Source organism: Ambystoma mexicanum, chromosome 5p (genome assembly GCF_040938575.1).
Source record: "Ambystoma mexicanum isolate Mex_15411 chromosome 5p, UKY_AmexF1_1, whole genome shotgun sequence".
Classification (NCBI taxonomy): Eukaryota; Metazoa; Chordata; class Amphibia; order Caudata; family Ambystomatidae; genus Ambystoma; species Ambystoma mexicanum.
In genome coordinates, this window is record NC_090930.1 from 1,332,190,066 (window position 1) to 1,332,209,447 (window position 19,382).

The following is a 19,382-nucleotide window of genomic DNA, read 5'->3' on the forward strand; positions in this document are numbered from 1 at the left end:
AATGCAGAAACGCAAGACGCACCATGAGCTCATTTATAACGCTTGCTCACGCTTCTCTTGAAACCCGTTACCATCATGAGAGATATAATGGAAACACGATACTGGCCATGAAACTGTATGCCACTATAACCTAAAGCATCCATGCACTAAATGGATTACTCGTGCACCAGGCCCAAGTAGGCCTCAAGCAAGAGTTCCCGTGGACATTAACAAAGCAAAAGTCAGGTTGCTGAGCCTGCAGAAAGAACCCAGTGGAGCAACCAGCCAAGGTCGTAATGTTGCAAACCCACAGTCAAGAAACAAATCTTCAAAGGCACGATGTTGCAACCTCGCACTCCACGTACCAATGTTAAAATCATATCTGCAAATTAAACCAGACATACAGTGGAAAAACAATATTAATTGTGCAGAATTATGCCTCAAACACGGTCCCTCCCCACGTGACCAAGCCGAACCTGACGAGATGCCAAAACCCAGGAGAGAAAAGGCGTCTGGGTACCTCGCTACGAGACGCAGGCCGACACACTTGAAAGGCTCAATGGACACCTGCTACAGTGGGAACGGTCAGTCTCCCACCTATGAATAAATCCTCACATTGCCTGCACGTACCCATATTGAAACACTGTTGCAACCACAGGTGCACCGTGTGCTGGGAACAACGGTGGTCCCAGGCTGGGGAGCTCACGGATGCACCAATCAGAACATGAGGTTCTTATCTCAGACGTCAGTAACGTTAGCCAATCCTCAGGGGTCTTCATGTAACAATTCTTATGTATCTAATTGTAGGGACAACCCAGATATACCACCTGACTACATCTTAACCACTAATATCATTCTCTATAGGCGTACTATACTAACCCCACCACTCGAGCAACCAATCAAGAGTGGCGATAGGTTCTTTTGGTAACTTTTTGGAATGACGCAAGTAGCGCGTCATAATGTAGTAAAAAGGGCCTGCGAGCCCCACTATTGTGTGTGTGTCAGGACGAACGCGTACGCTCCTTGACCCATCCCTGCCGTTTGCATAATAAACGACAGAAGTTGCCTTGCTCCTTGTGTGTGCCTCATACTCTGTCTCGATCCGAGATATACACGGGAGGAGTTGGGGCCTCCCTGCCCGGAGGTCTGCGGACGGCCCGGCCGACCCCGGCAGAATCCCCCCCGACACTGTCCTCACTCTTCTCTATTCCCCTCAGTCCTCCCTCCCCAGCTCTCAGGCCTCCCATAGCCCTCCTCTTCCCTTCCCTCCTACTCTCATCTTTCTCACAAATTGAACGGGATGAGGTCTCTAGACAAGTCCTCTCTATCAAAGTATCCTCCAAACAGGTGATCCCTTGCTCCTCTAGAAATATCAAGGACAACATTACCTCCCTTGCACCAACCTTGGCCAATTTCTGTAATCACTCGTTTGCCACTGGCTCCTTCCTGCTACCCCTCAAGCACTCCCTTGTGCATCCCCTCCTCAACAAGCTCTCTGCTGACCCCTCCTGCATGGCTAACTAGCGCCCTATCTCCATTACCCCCTTCCTGGGGAAACTCCTACAGAAGCTGGTAATCTCTCAACTGACCAAAACACTAAATCTGTTGGTTGTCTACACGACCACCAGTCCTGCTCCAGAGCTGCTAGAGGCACGGAAACTCCTCTACGGAACACATGTGAAGACTTGCTCTCAAATCTCGATTCCAACTCTCCATCCATTCTTATCCTTCTGGATCTTTCCTCTGCCTTTGACACAGTCAATCATGCCACCTTGACAAATTGGCTTTGTGACACTCTTGGCATCACGGGCCTGGCTCTGGACTGTTGACCTCATTCCTGTCTGGCCCACGTTCCCAGGACCAACTGGGCCCTTTCCTCTCTCCTATCACACACTCCACTTGCAGCATCCCTCAAGGCTTTATCCTCTTGCCGTGGCTTGTCAACATCTACCTTTCCCCTCTGGCCCACCTGATCTTTTCTCCTCTCTTCCAGTGTTATGCAGATGACACGCAGCTCTCCTTCAAGCTTCCCTCTACTGCCTGGTCTTCCTTTTCTCTCATCCCTGACTGTCTGACTACTATTCAGGCATGGTGTGTTGCCAATGATATCTGCCTTAATACCAGTAAGACTGAGATCCTTCTCATTGGGACCCCAGCTCCCTCTTTCCCTCCTACCTTATGGCTGCCATCTTTGAGACCCCTACCCTCACCGTTTTATGAGGCACAAAAACTTGGTGTCATCTTTGACTCCTCTCTCTCCTTCTCTCCTCACATCGCTGACCTTGCCAAGAAGGCTGACTATCAGCTGCACCTCCTCAGAGGGATTTTCCCTTTCCTCACCTTCCCCCAGAAACTCAATGTCTCCAGAGCTCTCGTCCTCTCTAGGCTGGACTACTCAACAGCCTCTTCCTCAATCTTCCTTCATCCTCCCATCACCCCCTTGAACTAATCCAGAATAGGACTGCGTGACAAATACTTGGCTTCAAGCCCAGGGACCACATCTCTCCAGTGCTAAAATCTCTCCCCTGGCTCCCGGTTGGTGCTAGGATCCAGTCCAAGACCCTCAGCGTCATCCACAAGGCTTTCTGGGGCCTGGGACCCAGCTACATCCAACTCTCTCGCCCGAAAACCTCCCTGCTAGAGCCCTTTGTTCTTCTCGCTCCAACTCTCTGCAGATCAGAAGCTTCACTAAGCAGCGAATAGGGGGGTAGATCTTTCTCCTCCTCCAGAACCTCCCTCTGGAACGGTCTCCCTGCCCCTCTCAGTCTTGAGCCGGATCTCCTTAAGTTACAGAAGCTCCTCAAGACCCTCCTTTTCTCTTCTTCCACCCCTCTCCCCTCCCCTGTTAACACCCCTGTCTGCCTCAGTGACTGGCTGCCTAGTTCCCTCTGAGTTCTACATGGCACCAGCCCCCCCGCCCAGTCGACTACCCTCCTCGCACTTAACATGTGGACCCTCTCCCCCCCGACACTCCAAACAATTCTAAGCACTTTCCCTCCTGGCTTCCCCATAGCACCCGCCTTTCACTTGCACTCTTCCCTCTTACCCTGCACTTAACCTTCCCACCCTAGCACTTCACAGTTTATGCTGACTGGCACTTCCTCTCCCTCATACTTCTTGTTAATGCACTTGCGCAATCCGAATGTCATAAGGCCTAGTAGGAACGTTATTGTTATCTTTCTCATTTTCCACTCCCCCTTGTTTTTGTCTTGTGGCACCTTGAAACACTATTGTTGTATAGGCGCCTTACAAATATCCAATAAATACAAAATTAAAAAAATCAAACCAGTGATCGAAGTAAGCAGGATCGGTCGTGAGCTGAATTCCACTACTTTTTACTATATTCACCATTCTGGAACTGTACTTCTTGAGGTTAATACATTCTTCTGAAACTTGCCATTCTATAGCAGTTGCAAGTACATTGCAATGACTTTACTTTTATGAAGCCTAAATAACAGCTTGGGGGAATGATTCTAGCAGGACTCATCCTGCTTAGCTAGGGGAAGAATGTGGAGGCCCTGATAAAACTAAGAAGTAATCTCTTCTCACACCCCATCTGCCCCTGATTTTTAGAAAACTTGTCAAGTTTTTATTTCAGGCTAAACGCTAACAGGATAGCTCAGTGGCAACGTGTTCGCCTTGGAAGCAATATGACACGAAGCAACATAGGTTCGATCACGGGGTCCGTGCTTAGAAACCTCTGGGTATTTAAGTGTGTTATAAATACGCAACTAAGACAACCAAAAAAAAATAAAAAAACAATTACACAACTAAAAAGCAAAACAATTCATGTAACAGTACCTCGATGCCTTTGGGCTGTGTGAGCGCTTTAAAAATGCAAATTAAATAAATAAATAAATGTAGTTTCTCAAGGTGCATGCCATTCACATGGGACACTATTTTTGTATCAGCGGGCTGTATGGGATTTGTCCGTTTATGCTGCTGGACAAGTGAAAGGTTGCAGTAGGAACCTCAGTGACTAGTCACTTGGACGATTTGAACGCATTTTATTAGCAGACACCAGGCGGCTCAAACGTATTGGTTTCTGGAAGTAGGAAAAAGTGATAACGTCCAAGCTGTTTACAGGAACCTCGTGTGGCTTTCAGTAGAGTGGAGAATTCCCATTAAAATGCCTTGCATCCTTTTCACATGCATCCATGGGGCTGCTCCCGCCTACCCTCGTGATAGCATCACCTGGATATTGCAGGATGGGACTTATGGCCTCATTACGACCCTGGCGGAAATCGTGGTGCAATATGCACCATGGAGCACGGCGGAAAGCTGCCGATAGCGCCATGGGGGTTGGCGGATTTACCGCCCCATTCCGACCTTGGCGGGGCGGTAAATCCCCATTCCCCATTTTACCCTTCCCCATTCCCATTTTTGCCCCATAGGGTATAATGGGAGTGGGGAAGGCGTTAATTACGCCACTGTAAAATACGGTGGCGTAATTAACAACAAGGTCCCGTAGCGCCATGGATTTCTCCGCCCGGAAAAACCAGGCGGAAAACGCTCCATGGCGCTACGGGAACTCGTAGTAGGGCGGACGGGTCCGCCGCGAATACCGCTGGCGTAAACCCACTCCGCCAGGGTCGTAATGAGGCCCATGGAGCGTCACACACTATTCATCCCTAAAACTCAGGCAGGCGCAGATACAAAAAACGTTCATTCTTGGGCCCCAGGATTTGGAGTAAATTAAACAAATGATGTTCATGGCAACGCAAGCTTTTTCTAATTGCTGGTCCCTCTTAGAGCAGCATCGGTTCAGATAGATGTTACGTGTGTGTTGCATTGGAATTAAGGTCATTGAGTACATATAGTGGTGTATTCAGTTCCTGGATGTAACTTACCACTATCTGATGTACAATTGTAAATTCTTGTATGTAACTATGATGATATATTCCTGTCTGTCTGCTTCATTTGTAACATGTACAAATAGCGCCCAGATGCATCCGGGCTGGGTTTGCGCTCTATAAATAAACAAACCAAACCAAACTAAACAGGCAATCCTTGAAATGACCCCACTAGGGAACAAAAAAAAGGAACAATACAGGGTCACCACGTCTTTACACCCATTCCACCCGCTTTGCTATCAACCCACCCCGGCCACAACATGTCATTTGGTGCACTAAGCTCCCGCCTAACCAAACCCACAGTTAAATTTCTTTTGTTAGTGCACTTCTAGCACTGGAACTCATTATGCATAGAGAGCCTGGCTGTGCAGCACTGTACCTATTGGTTATTTTATGATACTAGTATGCAGGATACTTCTGGGTGTGCTGTCCCTCTATCTCAGAATCGCACAGGTCTTGTTTCAGAATTTTTCAGGTTATAGATGTGCACCCATCCCTTTGTGATTGAACGCTAAAGTATATACACTGTTCTTTTTTGTGACAATGTTCAATTCCTTGTAAGAGAAACCGACAGCTATTAAGTACATAATGCAAAAGGTGATAGCTTAGTAGCACAATTGCATGCCACGAAAAGAATTACAAATGATAGTGAGGTGACAGAATACTAACAGCAATGGTTTAAAGAAATGAACAAGTAAACTGTTTTCCATCCATAGCACTGCAGTAAGAAAGCCTCAGCCTCTCTGCTTTGGATTTTGAAGTCATCAGGAATCATTGCAAACCGCCCAGGGCCTCGCATCACTCTCACCGTCACAACTACAACGATCATTCTGACAATGGCCATATTCAACATGGTAAGCGCAATCATTTCGTTATTCTTTGGTTTGAGAATCCATTGCTGGAAAAAGTCTTAAGGCATAATAACATCTGAACCATATGGTATAAACTCAGCCTATGCGATTCCCCAGGGAGCCAGTGTATACCGGGTTTCCATGAGTCAGGTTAAAACATGCGATGTGTATGGGAATGATGGTAACTTCCTAATGGCAAATTGGAATAATTACATTTCTATTAGTATGATCCTGCCAGCCCGGTAATTATGGTGCCGGTGCGCTCACCGGCCCAGTTGGTACCAGGCCGACAGAGTACAAGCCTGCGAGCCGGATGCCTTTCCGCCCACCAGGTCTGACCTGGAGGGTGGAATGGCACCCTCTCGCAGACTTTGACGGAAGCATCGGCAGCGTTATTAACAGTGCCGGTGCTTCCGTCCTCCCCATTCCCATTGAGTCCTATGGGACTCGAATGGGAATGGGATTAATTTGTTGCAGCACCTGGCTTCTGGGACCGCCAGGGCTGTAATGCCCCGGTAATTTCCCAAAGCCAGGCGCCAGAAAAAAACACGACTCTGGCAGCAGCCATGCCGTTTTTATCTCCACGGCTACTACGGGGTCGTAATGAGACTCTAAGGCAAAACATTAAGAAACTGATTTGATTATTCCTGTTTAGCACTATTCGGTCTTTTTTGATGCATTGAACAGTTATGAAAAACATATTCAGGAACTCTGGGCACGGTCCCCTTTTGGGTGCAGATCGTTTCAAGTGAAAATGCTTCAGTCAAGCTAGCAACACTATTTTACCATCTCCATCAGCTGTATTCCGGGAAAAGTGTTCAAGCACTGGATATAAGAAAGAAGGTTTTTCTCCTGGCTACCTTCACACAGGAGCCGTACGGACTAAGGAACAGCTGCACACAGAGCCCAGAAGGAGCCACGACTGCCAACAGGACAGCACCCATTTCAGGAACAGGACCCCACAGAGGGCTCAAGACCTATTGACAATAGCCTTGATAAAGACCCACGGGTCGAAACACGTGTCGGCTGACAAACATGTCACACTACTGCCCTTAAGTGTACTTAACGCCTATCTGATGTAATATGATGAAACAATTCAACACTATCACTAATAAAAGCGAATCCTGTATTGCACTTACTAAAGTGTTAGAAAAATTATTGCAACTACTGAAGCAAGATAGCCAGGAGAAAAACCTCCTTCTTTCTACTCTACAAATTGGGGTACTGGCTTAACCCCAAAACCTCCTGTGATTTTGCAAACACCAAAATAACCTACCAGTCTCGGACAATAGAGGAGCTCAGCACAGGCTGTTTCCATATCTAGAGCCAACCCCGATTTCACTGGATATAAGAAGCATGCTGTTGAATCCGAAAATGATATCATTGTTTATCAGAGCATGCAAGTATTACACATTGTGAATTAGTAAAATATAATCCCAGTGCACTTGTAAAGTGTGTGATTTTTTTTCTCGCTTTTTGTGAAGTCCATTGTATGCAAAGCAATTCAGCGCTCGATTGGTGGCAAAACACTAAGCTAAGCAAACACGCGACCAATCAAATCGTAACCAGCCAAATCATGTCATGAAATCGCCTGTAAAAGTCAGAAGGCAAAACATCAGGATCAGAAACAGAATAGCAACCAACAGAGCTATTGTTGGACCCTCATTTCCACATGGATGAGACTACAGGTGATTTGCACTGTTTTAAATGTTTTATGCTCCCCTCTTACTTAATGGCTCTTATTTGGAATAGCAGATGCGGCATCAATGTGGGAAATTTTGAATGACCAATACCTATACTTTGTTAGGGTTGTGAGATATTAAAGCTAACAGAGCTAAGGGGTGCAGGACATGTCCCGTTGGGGCCTGACAGCAAATCAAGAGAAGAGTAAGCTGGTTTCTGTGTACATGGCGTGTTGCTAGGTCTGGAATAGATCTGGGGCTACGCTTCTGTCAGAACAGTCGGGAGTCGGGGCTAGCTAGCCTTTTGGTTATAGCCCCTGAGCTTCTATCCGGGGCTACAACCAAAAGACCCGGGGCTATAGCCCCCCTAGCCTCACACCCCACCCCTAGCAACATCTCTGCTGTGTGCCCACTTAAATGTGAAGACATGTTTTATTGATTTAAAATTCACATTCAGCCCTACTTGGTTTGTATCTGCTTTAAATGTTTTCATGTGAGACTCTATTAAGCACTGTAGTTTTATTTAAAATTCAGTTAGCACCCTGGTGGGGAGTGCTAGCCAATCAGGTGGCTAGGAATGGGGGTTGAACTGCCGGTGAAAGCCTGCGTTCCATGCCACTTGACGGCCGGCATCACCTGCCACCATCTTCCCCCACCCTTTGTCCTGTTTTCTTTTTATACCGTCCCACCCCCAACTTACCTTATTTTGGCTGAGACTTTGCAGCAACACCTTCCGGTGTGCTCACAATGGCCGCCAAGGAAAGGGAAGAGGGGCTCTTTATGGAGCCCCGCCTTCCCTTTCCATGGCTGCCATCTTTGTTAAGGATTTTCCTTCATACAATGGGATGCCTCAGGCGTCCTGTTATACAAAGGAAAATCCTTTTTGTTTAATGACCCCGGGTTACCGCTTTGGCTAATAGCCTTAAGCCCCTGTTCCAAGGGCTGGAACAGGGTTAACGGGCCGGAGCCCTCGTTATCCCCCCTCGCTTTGCTTGAGCCAATAACTTGGGCTGCCGGGCCATTAACCCGCGTTCCAGCCCTTGGAAGGTGGGCTCAGTGCAATAGTATGCCCTGCTTGGTTTGTATCTGGATAAAAGGTATGCTTTTTTTAAAAATCACCTAGAGTTCTGCTAAATTGTTTTTGCTTGAATTGTTGTACTTAAAATGCCCCATTCAGACCCGCGAATGTGTTCAATGTGCAAGGTTTTCTGCTATGAAATTCACTTTGAGGCTTTCTAGACCTGGTGTTGATGTGTAAAGTCTTTAACCTTCAAAAAGCACTTGAGGTCCTGTAGGATTGTTTTTTCTTCATACTATGTTTAGATTTTAAGGAAATAAAATGTAGGTCTATGCATGCAAGGACTAATTATCAAAGGAGGAACTCCCCAAACCAAACTATACACAAGCCCCATAGCTATGGACATTCCCATAAAGCTTTAAGTGCTATTTGGGGCACTCACTCTCCACTGCTTCTTCACTCACTGCACCTACTGTTTTTAATCCCTTGGAAAGAATGGTGAACCATTATTTAGTAATAAAAAACAAAGGCGATGTTGGTACTTGAGAGTCGAATCTTTGTCCTCATTGAAAACAAAATGATGAAAAAAGGACCTATGACATACAGTGAAAGACTAAACTATTGGCGCTTATGAAGGTTTGTGTAAAACTGTTCAGCACTGCGTGCATGCATGTCTTTATAACATTGCCATTTGAACATGTGTATGTACTTTCTTCAATTAAAATAATTGTGCCAGTACCTTTACAATTTATATACAAATTTAAGTGGAAACGCTTTGACCAGAGAATGTTTCTATTATGAACATGTATTCGCGTGCTGCATGTTAAACCTTTCATCCTTTTATTCCAAAGGATGCCTTCCTGTATCCTACATGCTGATGCCAGAGCAAAGTGTTTTTGCAAGCCGGTTTCAGTCTTGAAATCTGCCGACTCCGTTAGAGCCTGAGGTCTGCTAATGGCACCGACTGCAAATGCATCCGCAAATTCAAGGGCCATTACGATGAAAGTGGCGCTTTCGGACGGGGAGAGATTGCCATTCACAGTGGAATGAAATAATGAGGTCACTTATGGAAATTATGTGGAGGAAGAAAGTAGAGCACTTTGCTTCACAGCCAAGCTCATCAATGATGGCGTATTTACAACCACGTTGTTCCTAGAAAGACGGACGTTTTACACATCATTTATAAGCAAGCATACATTTTACTAAACAAAAAGGCAACATGTAAACGTGACACCTATAGGTTTCACTTTGAAAACCAAATGAGGAGTCCCAACGAATGGTAACATTACTAATATTTACATTCCGACTAATGTACTGAATGGTGCCGCAAACTACCATTGTCAGCAGCTAGTGGGACCACACAGATCCATCTTTGGAGCGGCCAGATTTGAAAGAAACCATGCAGTTATATTGCTTTTACCAACGAGAGGTACCAAACGGGTCCCTAATACAGACTGGTAACAAGCAAAATGAAATGTTACAAGTCCAAAGAGAAACCATTGTGTTAGCAGCCCTACAAGCAGCTAAAGAAGAACAAACAAGGCAAATGAACCAAGCTGCTCCAAAACTAAAGACAAAGGGCCTCATTACGACTCAGACGGTAAGGGGTTTACGGCAGCGTAAACAGCGCCGACCCTTACCGCCTGATTCCGAGGTCCCTTAGCGCCATGGCGGATTTAACACCTGCTTTTAGCAGGTGTTAAAATCCATGGCGCTAAGGGACCTTGATGTTAATTACGTCACCGTAATTTACGGTGGCGTAATTAACTCCTTCCCCACTCCCATTATGCCCTATGGGGCAAAAATGGGAATGGGGAAGGGTAAATGGGGATTGGGGACTTACCGCCCCGCCGACCTCGGATGGGGCGGTAAGTCCGCCAACCACCATGGCGTAAACGTAGTTTACGCCATGGTGGTAAAGGTACGACCCAGGCGGTAACTTACCGCCTGGGTCGTAATGAGGCCCAAAGGATGTTAAAGGTCAAATGAATGGCTGCGCCGTTCAACACGAAAAGGATGAGGAAATATCAGAATTAAATAATTATCAGGTGGTGGAGGTGTCTAAGAAAAATGATTCTGAGCAGAAGTCTCCGGTGGCATCTAATCCTGTTTATAATATTTTTGCCGCTCAGGGACCTCAGCAACAAAGTAAAAAAGATGTAAGTCATTCTAAACCACTAATTCAAAAGAAAGCAAAGAATCAGAACATTTCAAAATTACAAAAAAGTAAGAACTCTAGACAATTTATAAAACTACTTACTTTACCTGATAAACGAGTGCAGGATAAAAGTGCTGCTATTGTGAGAAAATATGCTGCATTAGCTAAAGTAAAAGGGAATATATCGCAATCAATACAGGCAGTAAAGGAAATTCCATAGACCCCGCAAATCAATCTGAAATATGACCCTCTTGACAATCTGGTGCAAGAAATAGGAAAAAAGGAAGGGGAAATCAAGGAGATTAAAAAAAAAGTGCGGCTGGGTCATCTGAAGTAGAAAAATCTGTTGGATTCGTGCAATTTCAACCCTCTAATATGGCACATATATGACACTGGAAGAGCGTAGAGAAGAAATTGAAAAATCTCTGAGGCAGTTTATGGTACGGCCTGCAGAGGCCTCAAAGAAGGAAGGGGAGGAAAAATCAAATTGGTTGTACGAGGGCAGAATGAATGAGCTACCGAAGTGGAACTCGTATGATTCAGCGATAGTGAAGCCGCCTCATATTAATTTGGATATGAACAGAGAGTTGGTAGGTAGGCAAACAGATCAGAGGCCGCCCCATAACAATCCTGATATAAAGAGAACCACTATTGGGAGACAAAGTGAAATGAATGAGAGAATTAATGGTCGTTATGGTAATTGTAATGATTCAACGCATGTAAGTCTAATAATGCAGTGCAGGGGAGGGGAATTTGGTTTATATGATCTAAATAGATCATCTGTTTTGAACATCCTGGGAAACATTCCACGATTGCAAGGAGTAAAATCATCTGATCTAGCTCAGATTGAATTTATTCATGAATATGATAGAACTGTGGTTAAGATTTGGATGACGTCAAATGTTGTGAAGGATGCGATATGGCAGGAAAGAAAGGAAATTTATCAGATTGGGTTTATGTTACTTAACTTGACTGAGAAAACTCAAGTAATTGAACTAAATCAATTGAAATTTCTTGGAATCCCTGGTAACAAATCATGGATGCAAAATCCGGTATCAGTCTCATATTCTACCATGCACGCAGAATAATCTTGTTCTGTAATTTTCCAGCTCCTGGTGCTATTGAAGAGATGATAGCTATGCAACATCCCGGCAAAACAAGTTATCAAGTTTGCATCTTGGAACACGAGAGGAAACTCACATTTGAACACTTCTTCAAGGGCACAGTTAGGGCAATATGATTTTTTATTAATGCAGGAAGTGTGGCTGGATTCTGCCCCGGTTTAAGAAAATCATCAAATTTAATTAATAGCTGTAACTAGTCAAGGTCGAGGCAGACATAAGGCAGGACTATTGGTTGCAGTCAAGACTGGTAGTGGTTGGAAATGAACGGCCTGGTACTCTCCAAATAAACATATTGAGGTAGTTAAAATCATGTATAGTAACAAAGTCATTGCTTGCGTAAATATTTATTGGAATCATCTGGACATCAAAGATAGTGGGCCTCATTACACGGTAGGCGGTAACCATGGCGCTATTAGCGCCATGGTTGCTGCGGGTATTTTACTGTATCCGCCTTGGTGGATGGCGGAATTACCACCCTACTCCAAGGTGAGCGGGGGCGGTAATTCCCCATTCACCAAGGCACTTCCCCATTCCCATTTTTGCCCCCATAGGGCATAATGGGAATGGGGAAGGAGCTAATTACAGTACCGCAAATTGCGGTACCGTAATTAGCACCGAGGTCCCTTTGCGGCACCCTACTTTAACGGCTGGTAAAACCAGCCGTTAAGGTCGGGTCCCGCAAAGGGAACTCGTAGTAAGGCGGTAAGGGTTTACCGGTACCGGCGCCTAAAGTGTAATGAGGCCCAGTATCTTTTTGAAAAGACATGGGGGAGTGTCTAGATTTGACAGCAAAAGATCTTACTATAAATTACACTATAGTGGCGGGTGACCTGAATATGAATTGTTTGGAGAGTGACAGAGGAAAACTAACAACGACAGCCAAGCAGTGGAACTTACTGATGAAGGAGAGAGGTCTTATATGGTTAATGGTGCAATTTTAGAAGATATTCCCCTAAGCAGACATGGCATAGAGAGAATTCAACCTCATTGATTGATTATATCTTTGTGGATAACAATATGTTCACCTTGTTAACCATGCTTAAGATCTCTGAACTTCAACAGAGTGACCATAGTATATTGGCAATGAATTGGCAATGGTCTGATGGTAGCAAGTGTGAAACCAAAGAAGTTTATAATAATTCTCTGACGCTGTCTTCGAAAGGTAATCGCTTTAGATGGACTCCGCCAATGTTGTCAGATTTATTGAAAGCTATATCATATCCGAAAGATATCTTGGAACCGGATGTATCATATCAAGATGGGAACTATATGGCTATTCTTCATCTTTTTTTAAAAAAATGATTGGGTGGATCAGTACAATCAAAAAATACATCGACATGTGAGTGATAATGAAGTCAGACTAAAAAAGATTAAACATAGGAAGAATATTCATAACATCAATGAATTGGGTCCGGCAGAACGAAAAAGAGCAACTGCAAAATTGAAAAAATCATATAAGAACTGGCTGAAACAACATAGAGCTCACATGATACTACAAGATGCCAGAATTATGTTATACTCTTTGGCATCGAAGAGTTCTGCAATGATCTGGGGTTAATAAAAAATATATATGTCCCCATTCAATCCATTATTCAAATCAATGCAGTATCTGAGGAGATTTGGACTCAGTATTATTCATCACTATATGCAAGTAGTGTTTGGGCTAATCGTCAACCATGTCAGAATCCCAATGAAACATCCCAGTTAAGAATCATGGAGGAGGACATATTATATCATATTAAGAAGTTGAGCTCATCTAGGGCAATTGGCTCCGGTGGGCTTTCTAAATCCATGCTCACAGAATATCCCAAAGCATGGGCTTCTATTTTACGGGTAATATTTGATCAAACTGTTTATACACGTAAACTTCCAGCTTCGTGGCAGAAATCTATTATTATACCGATTTATAAAAAAGGGGACAGAACAGATCCGAGAAACTACAGGCCTGTGGCATTGCTGGATTCCCCAGGCAAGTTATTTGCTCGTATAGTGTTGGACGAATTTAATCAATGGACCAACGAGTTTGAAATGAATGACCCTTTTCAGACGGGCTTTAGACCAGGCTTAGGAACGGCAGTTAATTTGCAGGTTATTCATGCCATCAAAAAACATGAATTGCAAATTAAACAAGATTTATTCAGGACATTTATAGATTTTGAAACTGCCTTTGACTCTGTGTCTAGGCGGTTATTATTCAAAAAGCTGTATCTAAAAAATGTCCTGAACATTTGCAATTCTGGATTCAAGAATTTCATACGAACACCTTGATACATGTCAGAATTTCATTGGACGGCACCTTGACTCGTTGTATCCATACCTTTAGAGGTCTGAAGCAGGGATGTCGAATGGCTTCCTCGCTATTTCATTTTTACATAGCGGATCTAACGGTTGTATTCAACAGTGTGGTGTCAGATTCGCCTCGTTTGGCTTCAATTGCAATCCCCTGGCTGTTTTATGCTGATGACCTAGCATTGTTGGCTAAAACAGCCAGGGGATTGTATTGGGACCATATGTGCGGGAGAATGAACTGAGTATACATTTATTGAAATCAAAAAGCATGAAGTTGGTAATAAAGAACAAAAAATAAGCAGCTCATCTTTCCTGGTTTCTACAGCCTCAGCACCTTAAAGGTGTCAGGGAATATAAATATCTAGGTCTGAATGTGAATACATCTGAGTCTGATATTCCATATTATAATGTAATTAGATCAAAAATGAGAACAGCTACTGCTCAGGCCTCGTTATTAAACTATAAATACAGAATGTTCTCCTTGAAACCTATAATTATATATTACTGCCAGAAAGCTATACCAACAGTGATTTATGGTGCAGAGACAATGGCCTGGAAGGATGAGTGTTTTGGTCAGTACTGGAGGGTTCTTTTTGGAAACCACTGTTGAAATTACCCAAATCTGTTTCAATATGTCTGGTGCGATATGAACTGGGGCTAACTTCGCTTTTACAATGTATATGTGGAAATTGTGCTGTATGTATTGTAAATGTATAATAACGTCAGACGTGAATTCAATCATGCACATATTGTCCATATATATAAAAACAACAGAACATTACTCCATGGCCTTATGGAGGTGGAGTGTCCAAGAATGTCTCCAAAATGCCGATATGTCAGATGATTTGCTGATAAATAATCCAATGAAGGCTAAAAGAAAAATTCTGTTGTGGGACTGGTGTAACACATATAATCAATGTGTAAACACCAAACATGTAAACATTTACAAGATAGTGATAAAAAAGCCAAGAACAACAGAATCTTACTTACTAAAATTCCCAGGTGCAAAATACAGAGACATGTTCTTGAGATTTAGATTCAATGTCTGGCATACCAGAGAAGTTTTGGCTAAATGGAAGTTAATCCCGGTGAAGATGAATTATTGCCGTTTTTGTAAAGATACGAAAGCGAGTGAAACATTACATCATTTAAGAGTCATCTACCCGTGTTTAATTGATAAGAAAACTGTGTTCTTTAGACCACATTTTGAAGCATATACACTACTTACGAATGAATCAGTTTGGTGGTATGTATACAACACCAGGTTGACCAAAGTAAGAATTGCAGTAGTCAACTTTATATTGGCCTTGAAATTAACAGATGATAATAATTGCGTTGGAGCAGATTAATGGTATCCTAAACTCAAGATGCATATTATTCACAAGGAATTGTAATGGTTATTGTGTTATTTTTAAGTGTTCTAGTTCATGTCCTATAATAGGTAAATAGCTTTGAATTTAGTATGTTTACCTTGAAATATTAGGAAAATTTGTGACTTTGGTTTTGTTGATTGCCTCTCCTTTTGTTTTTTGTTTTTGGGGTTAAGGAAAAGAAAAGCAATTAAGAGTTTTAATGTAAATAGCTAAGAAATTGTGATAATTAGTGAAAACTATGATTTTATGTTATTATGGATGATTTGTAATTGTTTTATTTTTCTATGTACATATTATATTGAAAAGTTGATTTATCAACTGTAACGATAAAAACAAAAAACTAAAAATATATATATATATATTTCTTTCGGCTGCTTTACCACGTGAGCCTTGCTTAAAACAGTTACCGTTTAAGAAAACATCAGTTTATCGTAGCCAACGGGCCGATATTGTCTCTTTCTCCATATAGAATAGGAATTTAACAACGATACGAATAAGAGGATAATGGTTGATTACCAACTTTTCTCAAATTGACTTTCCTTCATACTTGGCCTATACAAAAAGTAAGCGGTGATATTAGGTGACTGTCACCTGCTTCAGAAGCATGACAGAACGGGCTTGTGTTGCCTGTGTCTGACAGACCGCAATGATAGCTTGTGAGTATTAAATCAAAAAAGAGATGGTTTTCTGTTAAGTGTGTGTGTGTGTATTATTTGAGCAATAAATATATTTTTAGAAAAATGTCACGTGAATACTACACATCTAGTAAGACTCCTTCCCTTGTTCAAGAAAACCACAATAAACCCTAGATCATTGTTAAAGGACGCCCCACAAAACCACAAACGTTACAGAAGAAAATGCTCCAACGGGCCGAAACAACCGGCTTTAACCTCGAATTTCCAACTAACGCTGCCTGATGCAGGGTACACAAGTGAAAAAACGTCATCACAAGGCACTGCTAGAGTCAGTGCGACACCATTGTGTTGGCAGTGGCACCTGCGCTAAAGGCATGTTGCATTTCGGAGAAGCACATGTAAAATTCATACTATGGCTGCGTATCTCTGCGGTTGACAACTGCGGGCGTTGTATGCATAATTCATCATTTCTCAAAGTGGAAAAATGACGGTGGGAAAAGCTGCACCGTAACAGATCTCGTTGGTTTTCCTCACAAGTTATCATAGATTGCAAACTGTTATTCTCGTAAAACGTATATAATATATTTTGTTTGAAAACATTTTATTCAGGTTTTGAAAAGATCAACACACATTTCCACATAAGCGTATTCGCTCTCAATATAGACAATTGGTCAGTGAATTTTCATATGGCCTGTGAGAAATTTGGACGACAGGAATACATTGGGTGGGACCATTGCATGGTGACATTTTTTTTGTTTAGTTGTAGCTAGGTTTGTCCAATAGGGAGGCACACAGATCGAGAAGGTTGAGTCTCAGTGTCTTCCGTATTGAGATATTCTTTCTGTTTTGACAGTGTAGTGGGAGGGAGAGGGAGGGAAAGGCGGATCAAGCGCCATTAGGCCTCATTACGAGTTTGGAGGTAGCCATGCACTTAATAAGGGCATGGCTACCCCCAAAACTCGGGTCTGTGTCCCGCAAATTGGGACTTACCGGGACATTCTGACCTTGGAGGGCCCGGTAATTCTCTTTCGCTTGACCCGGACCCGGTACGTCAGCAGCGGTGCCGTTCATAACGGTACTGTCGCTACCATCCTGGACTGCTTGCGGGTGCCGTTCTGCACACCTGGTCTGACCAGGCGTGCAGAGTGGCCCCAACGCACAAACTCGTAATGTTGCAGCATGGCAACAACGGCGCTGTTGTTGCCTTACCGCAACATTCATAATGAGGCCCATTGTTTCCTTCCATGGAACGTTTGGGAGAATGGGTATGGAAGATCTCGTTTTACAGGGGCTTCTGTACTTCCATATTTTGACTTATGTTTGGTCACTAGGTTGTAGGTGATTTAGGTAATTTCCTAAAAGTCTCCATATTTGTCTAAAGTTCGCTAGTGACTATGGGTCCTGGCATATACTTTTTTCTATCCTATTGGACTGGCATATGGAGTTCAACCATAGTCTGTGGGACGGGGTTCTTGATAATGTGTCTAGAAGCTGTGTGTTCTTACGGGTTAGTGGATTGTCAAAATGCATGGTATTGGTACACAATTATTTTAATGTGTTTACAAGGTTCAGCTGTAGAACGCATAAGACAGACTGTGCTACTTCCTTCCAAAAACTCGATAAGCATTAGCAAAGAAAGAGTGTGTGCTCTAGTGTCCCTAATTCTTGGGGGACTTTACATCTCCAGCATATTGGGCTTTCCACAATTTTGGCATTGTGCATTCTGTCTAGTGACCATAAAGCCTTGTGTAGAACGAAGAGTAGGGCTTGGGATTTGCTGGCAGCCCTCAACGCTCTGCTAATTCTTTTACAGATCTGTTCCTATTGGGTAATATCAAGATCTAGGCCTACATTTTTCTATGAATTCTTATTAGCACCCTGGCAGGGGGTGCCAGCCAATCTGGTGGCTAGGATCACAGGCTTGAACCACCAGTGAAAACCTGTGTGCCATGCTGCAGGATGGCCAGCACCCCTGCCACTATTTCTCCCACGCACCGTCCTGTTTTTAAAAATAATTCCTCACACCCCCAAATTACCTTATTTTTCAGCTGTGGCACCGCAGCCGCACCTTACGCTCTGCTCACAAAGTCCACCGAGCCCTGCCTTCCCTTCCCATGGCCACCATCTTTGTAAAGGATCTACAATGTACGTCCCATTGTACGAAGGAAAATACTTTTTTTAGCACCTCAGGTAACCACTTTGGCAACACGGGTGCTAATAGCCTTAAGCCCCTGTTGCTCGGGCCAATAACTTGGCATGCCGGGCCGTTAATCCCTGTTCCATCCCTTGGAACAAAGGCTTAGTGCCATATTAGATGTGAAGCTCATTATTGTTGCTGTGTTCATGGGACTCTATTTTTATAGAATGTGGGGGCCTTGTAAACTTTGCTCGTCAGTCGATGGTCACCATTTTATTGTTAGTCAGTGGTTCTTCATTTGCCCTCTGTTTGTTTATTACTTTGATTTGTTTTAGATCATTTCCCAGTTCTTGGTTTGGAAGACTGCATTTGCTTTGAAGTTCAGTAAATGTGAATGTCTTATTTTTATCTGAGAGTTGATAGATGTAGAATATTTTCCTCTCGATTCATGCATCCTAATATATTATTTTCATATTAATAATTAGCTTGGGGTTATGCCATATTGGAAATGTATTTAGTTTGTTTTTGATTGTCCCATGTGATTTAGGGAATTGTTTGGAAATGTTGGCGGATGCGGCTAGTATTGTATGGTCTTTGTGGATCTTTGGGCACATTATGATACTCCACTGGGAATGGATGACATAAGGCTTCTTCCAGTTCAACCCATCTTGGAGTCTCTCGCCTATCCAAAGAAAGTTGAAAAGGAATCTGGTTTATTTGTTCTATTATGAAGGTGTAACAGGATACTAGAGGATGGGGGGGTGTACGTACCAAAGATGTCCCAAGTTCGCAGAGTATTTGGGGCCATCCAAACCCTTCCCCCGTCAATAACGGAGAACTCATCCATGGGGCAAATAAACCGCCTTTATTCTCCAAAAGAGAGGGATCATACAGGAAACAACAAAATCTCTGGCAATCACAGCTCCTGAGCCTGCGTCACTTGTTTTTGTTTCTTAGTGACGTCATAACAACCACCCAATGTATTACTTTATTTCAGGGTCACAATTTGACCATTGGCCCCTGCAACATTATACTCCACCCCCGGGTTGGAGCGTATGGATTGCCTGCAGTGGGTCTTTCCAGGCCTGGGACCCTGTTCTGTTCACAGCGCTCAGAGTACCTTTTCAAGGTAATGGGAAAGACTGTGTGTCCCTATTGTTGCCACTCATGTAGCCACTTAGCCTGGGAGAGTGCCTGCAGGTTACAATGTTCTGTGGACAATGCATGTATCCGTCTTGTCTGTTACACTGGGAACAGCTCCTCTTCCCACCATGAATATAAAT

At 43.5% G+C, this 19,382-nt stretch overlaps 1 protein-coding gene across 1 annotated transcript in view; it reads left to right on the top strand.

The window, feature by feature from the left end:
* ADCY2 (adenylate cyclase 2) overlaps positions 1 to 19,382 on the top strand; it is a 3,241,403-nt gene that overhangs the window by 2,711,844 nt on the left and 510,177 nt on the right. Inside the window, exon 16 of the mRNA XM_069613724.1 lies at positions 5,549 to 5,686. Within this exon, the coding sequence (XP_069469825.1) occupies positions 5,549 to 5,686 (138 nt within the window). The remainder of the gene's footprint in view (positions 1 to 5,548; positions 5,687 to 19,382) is intronic.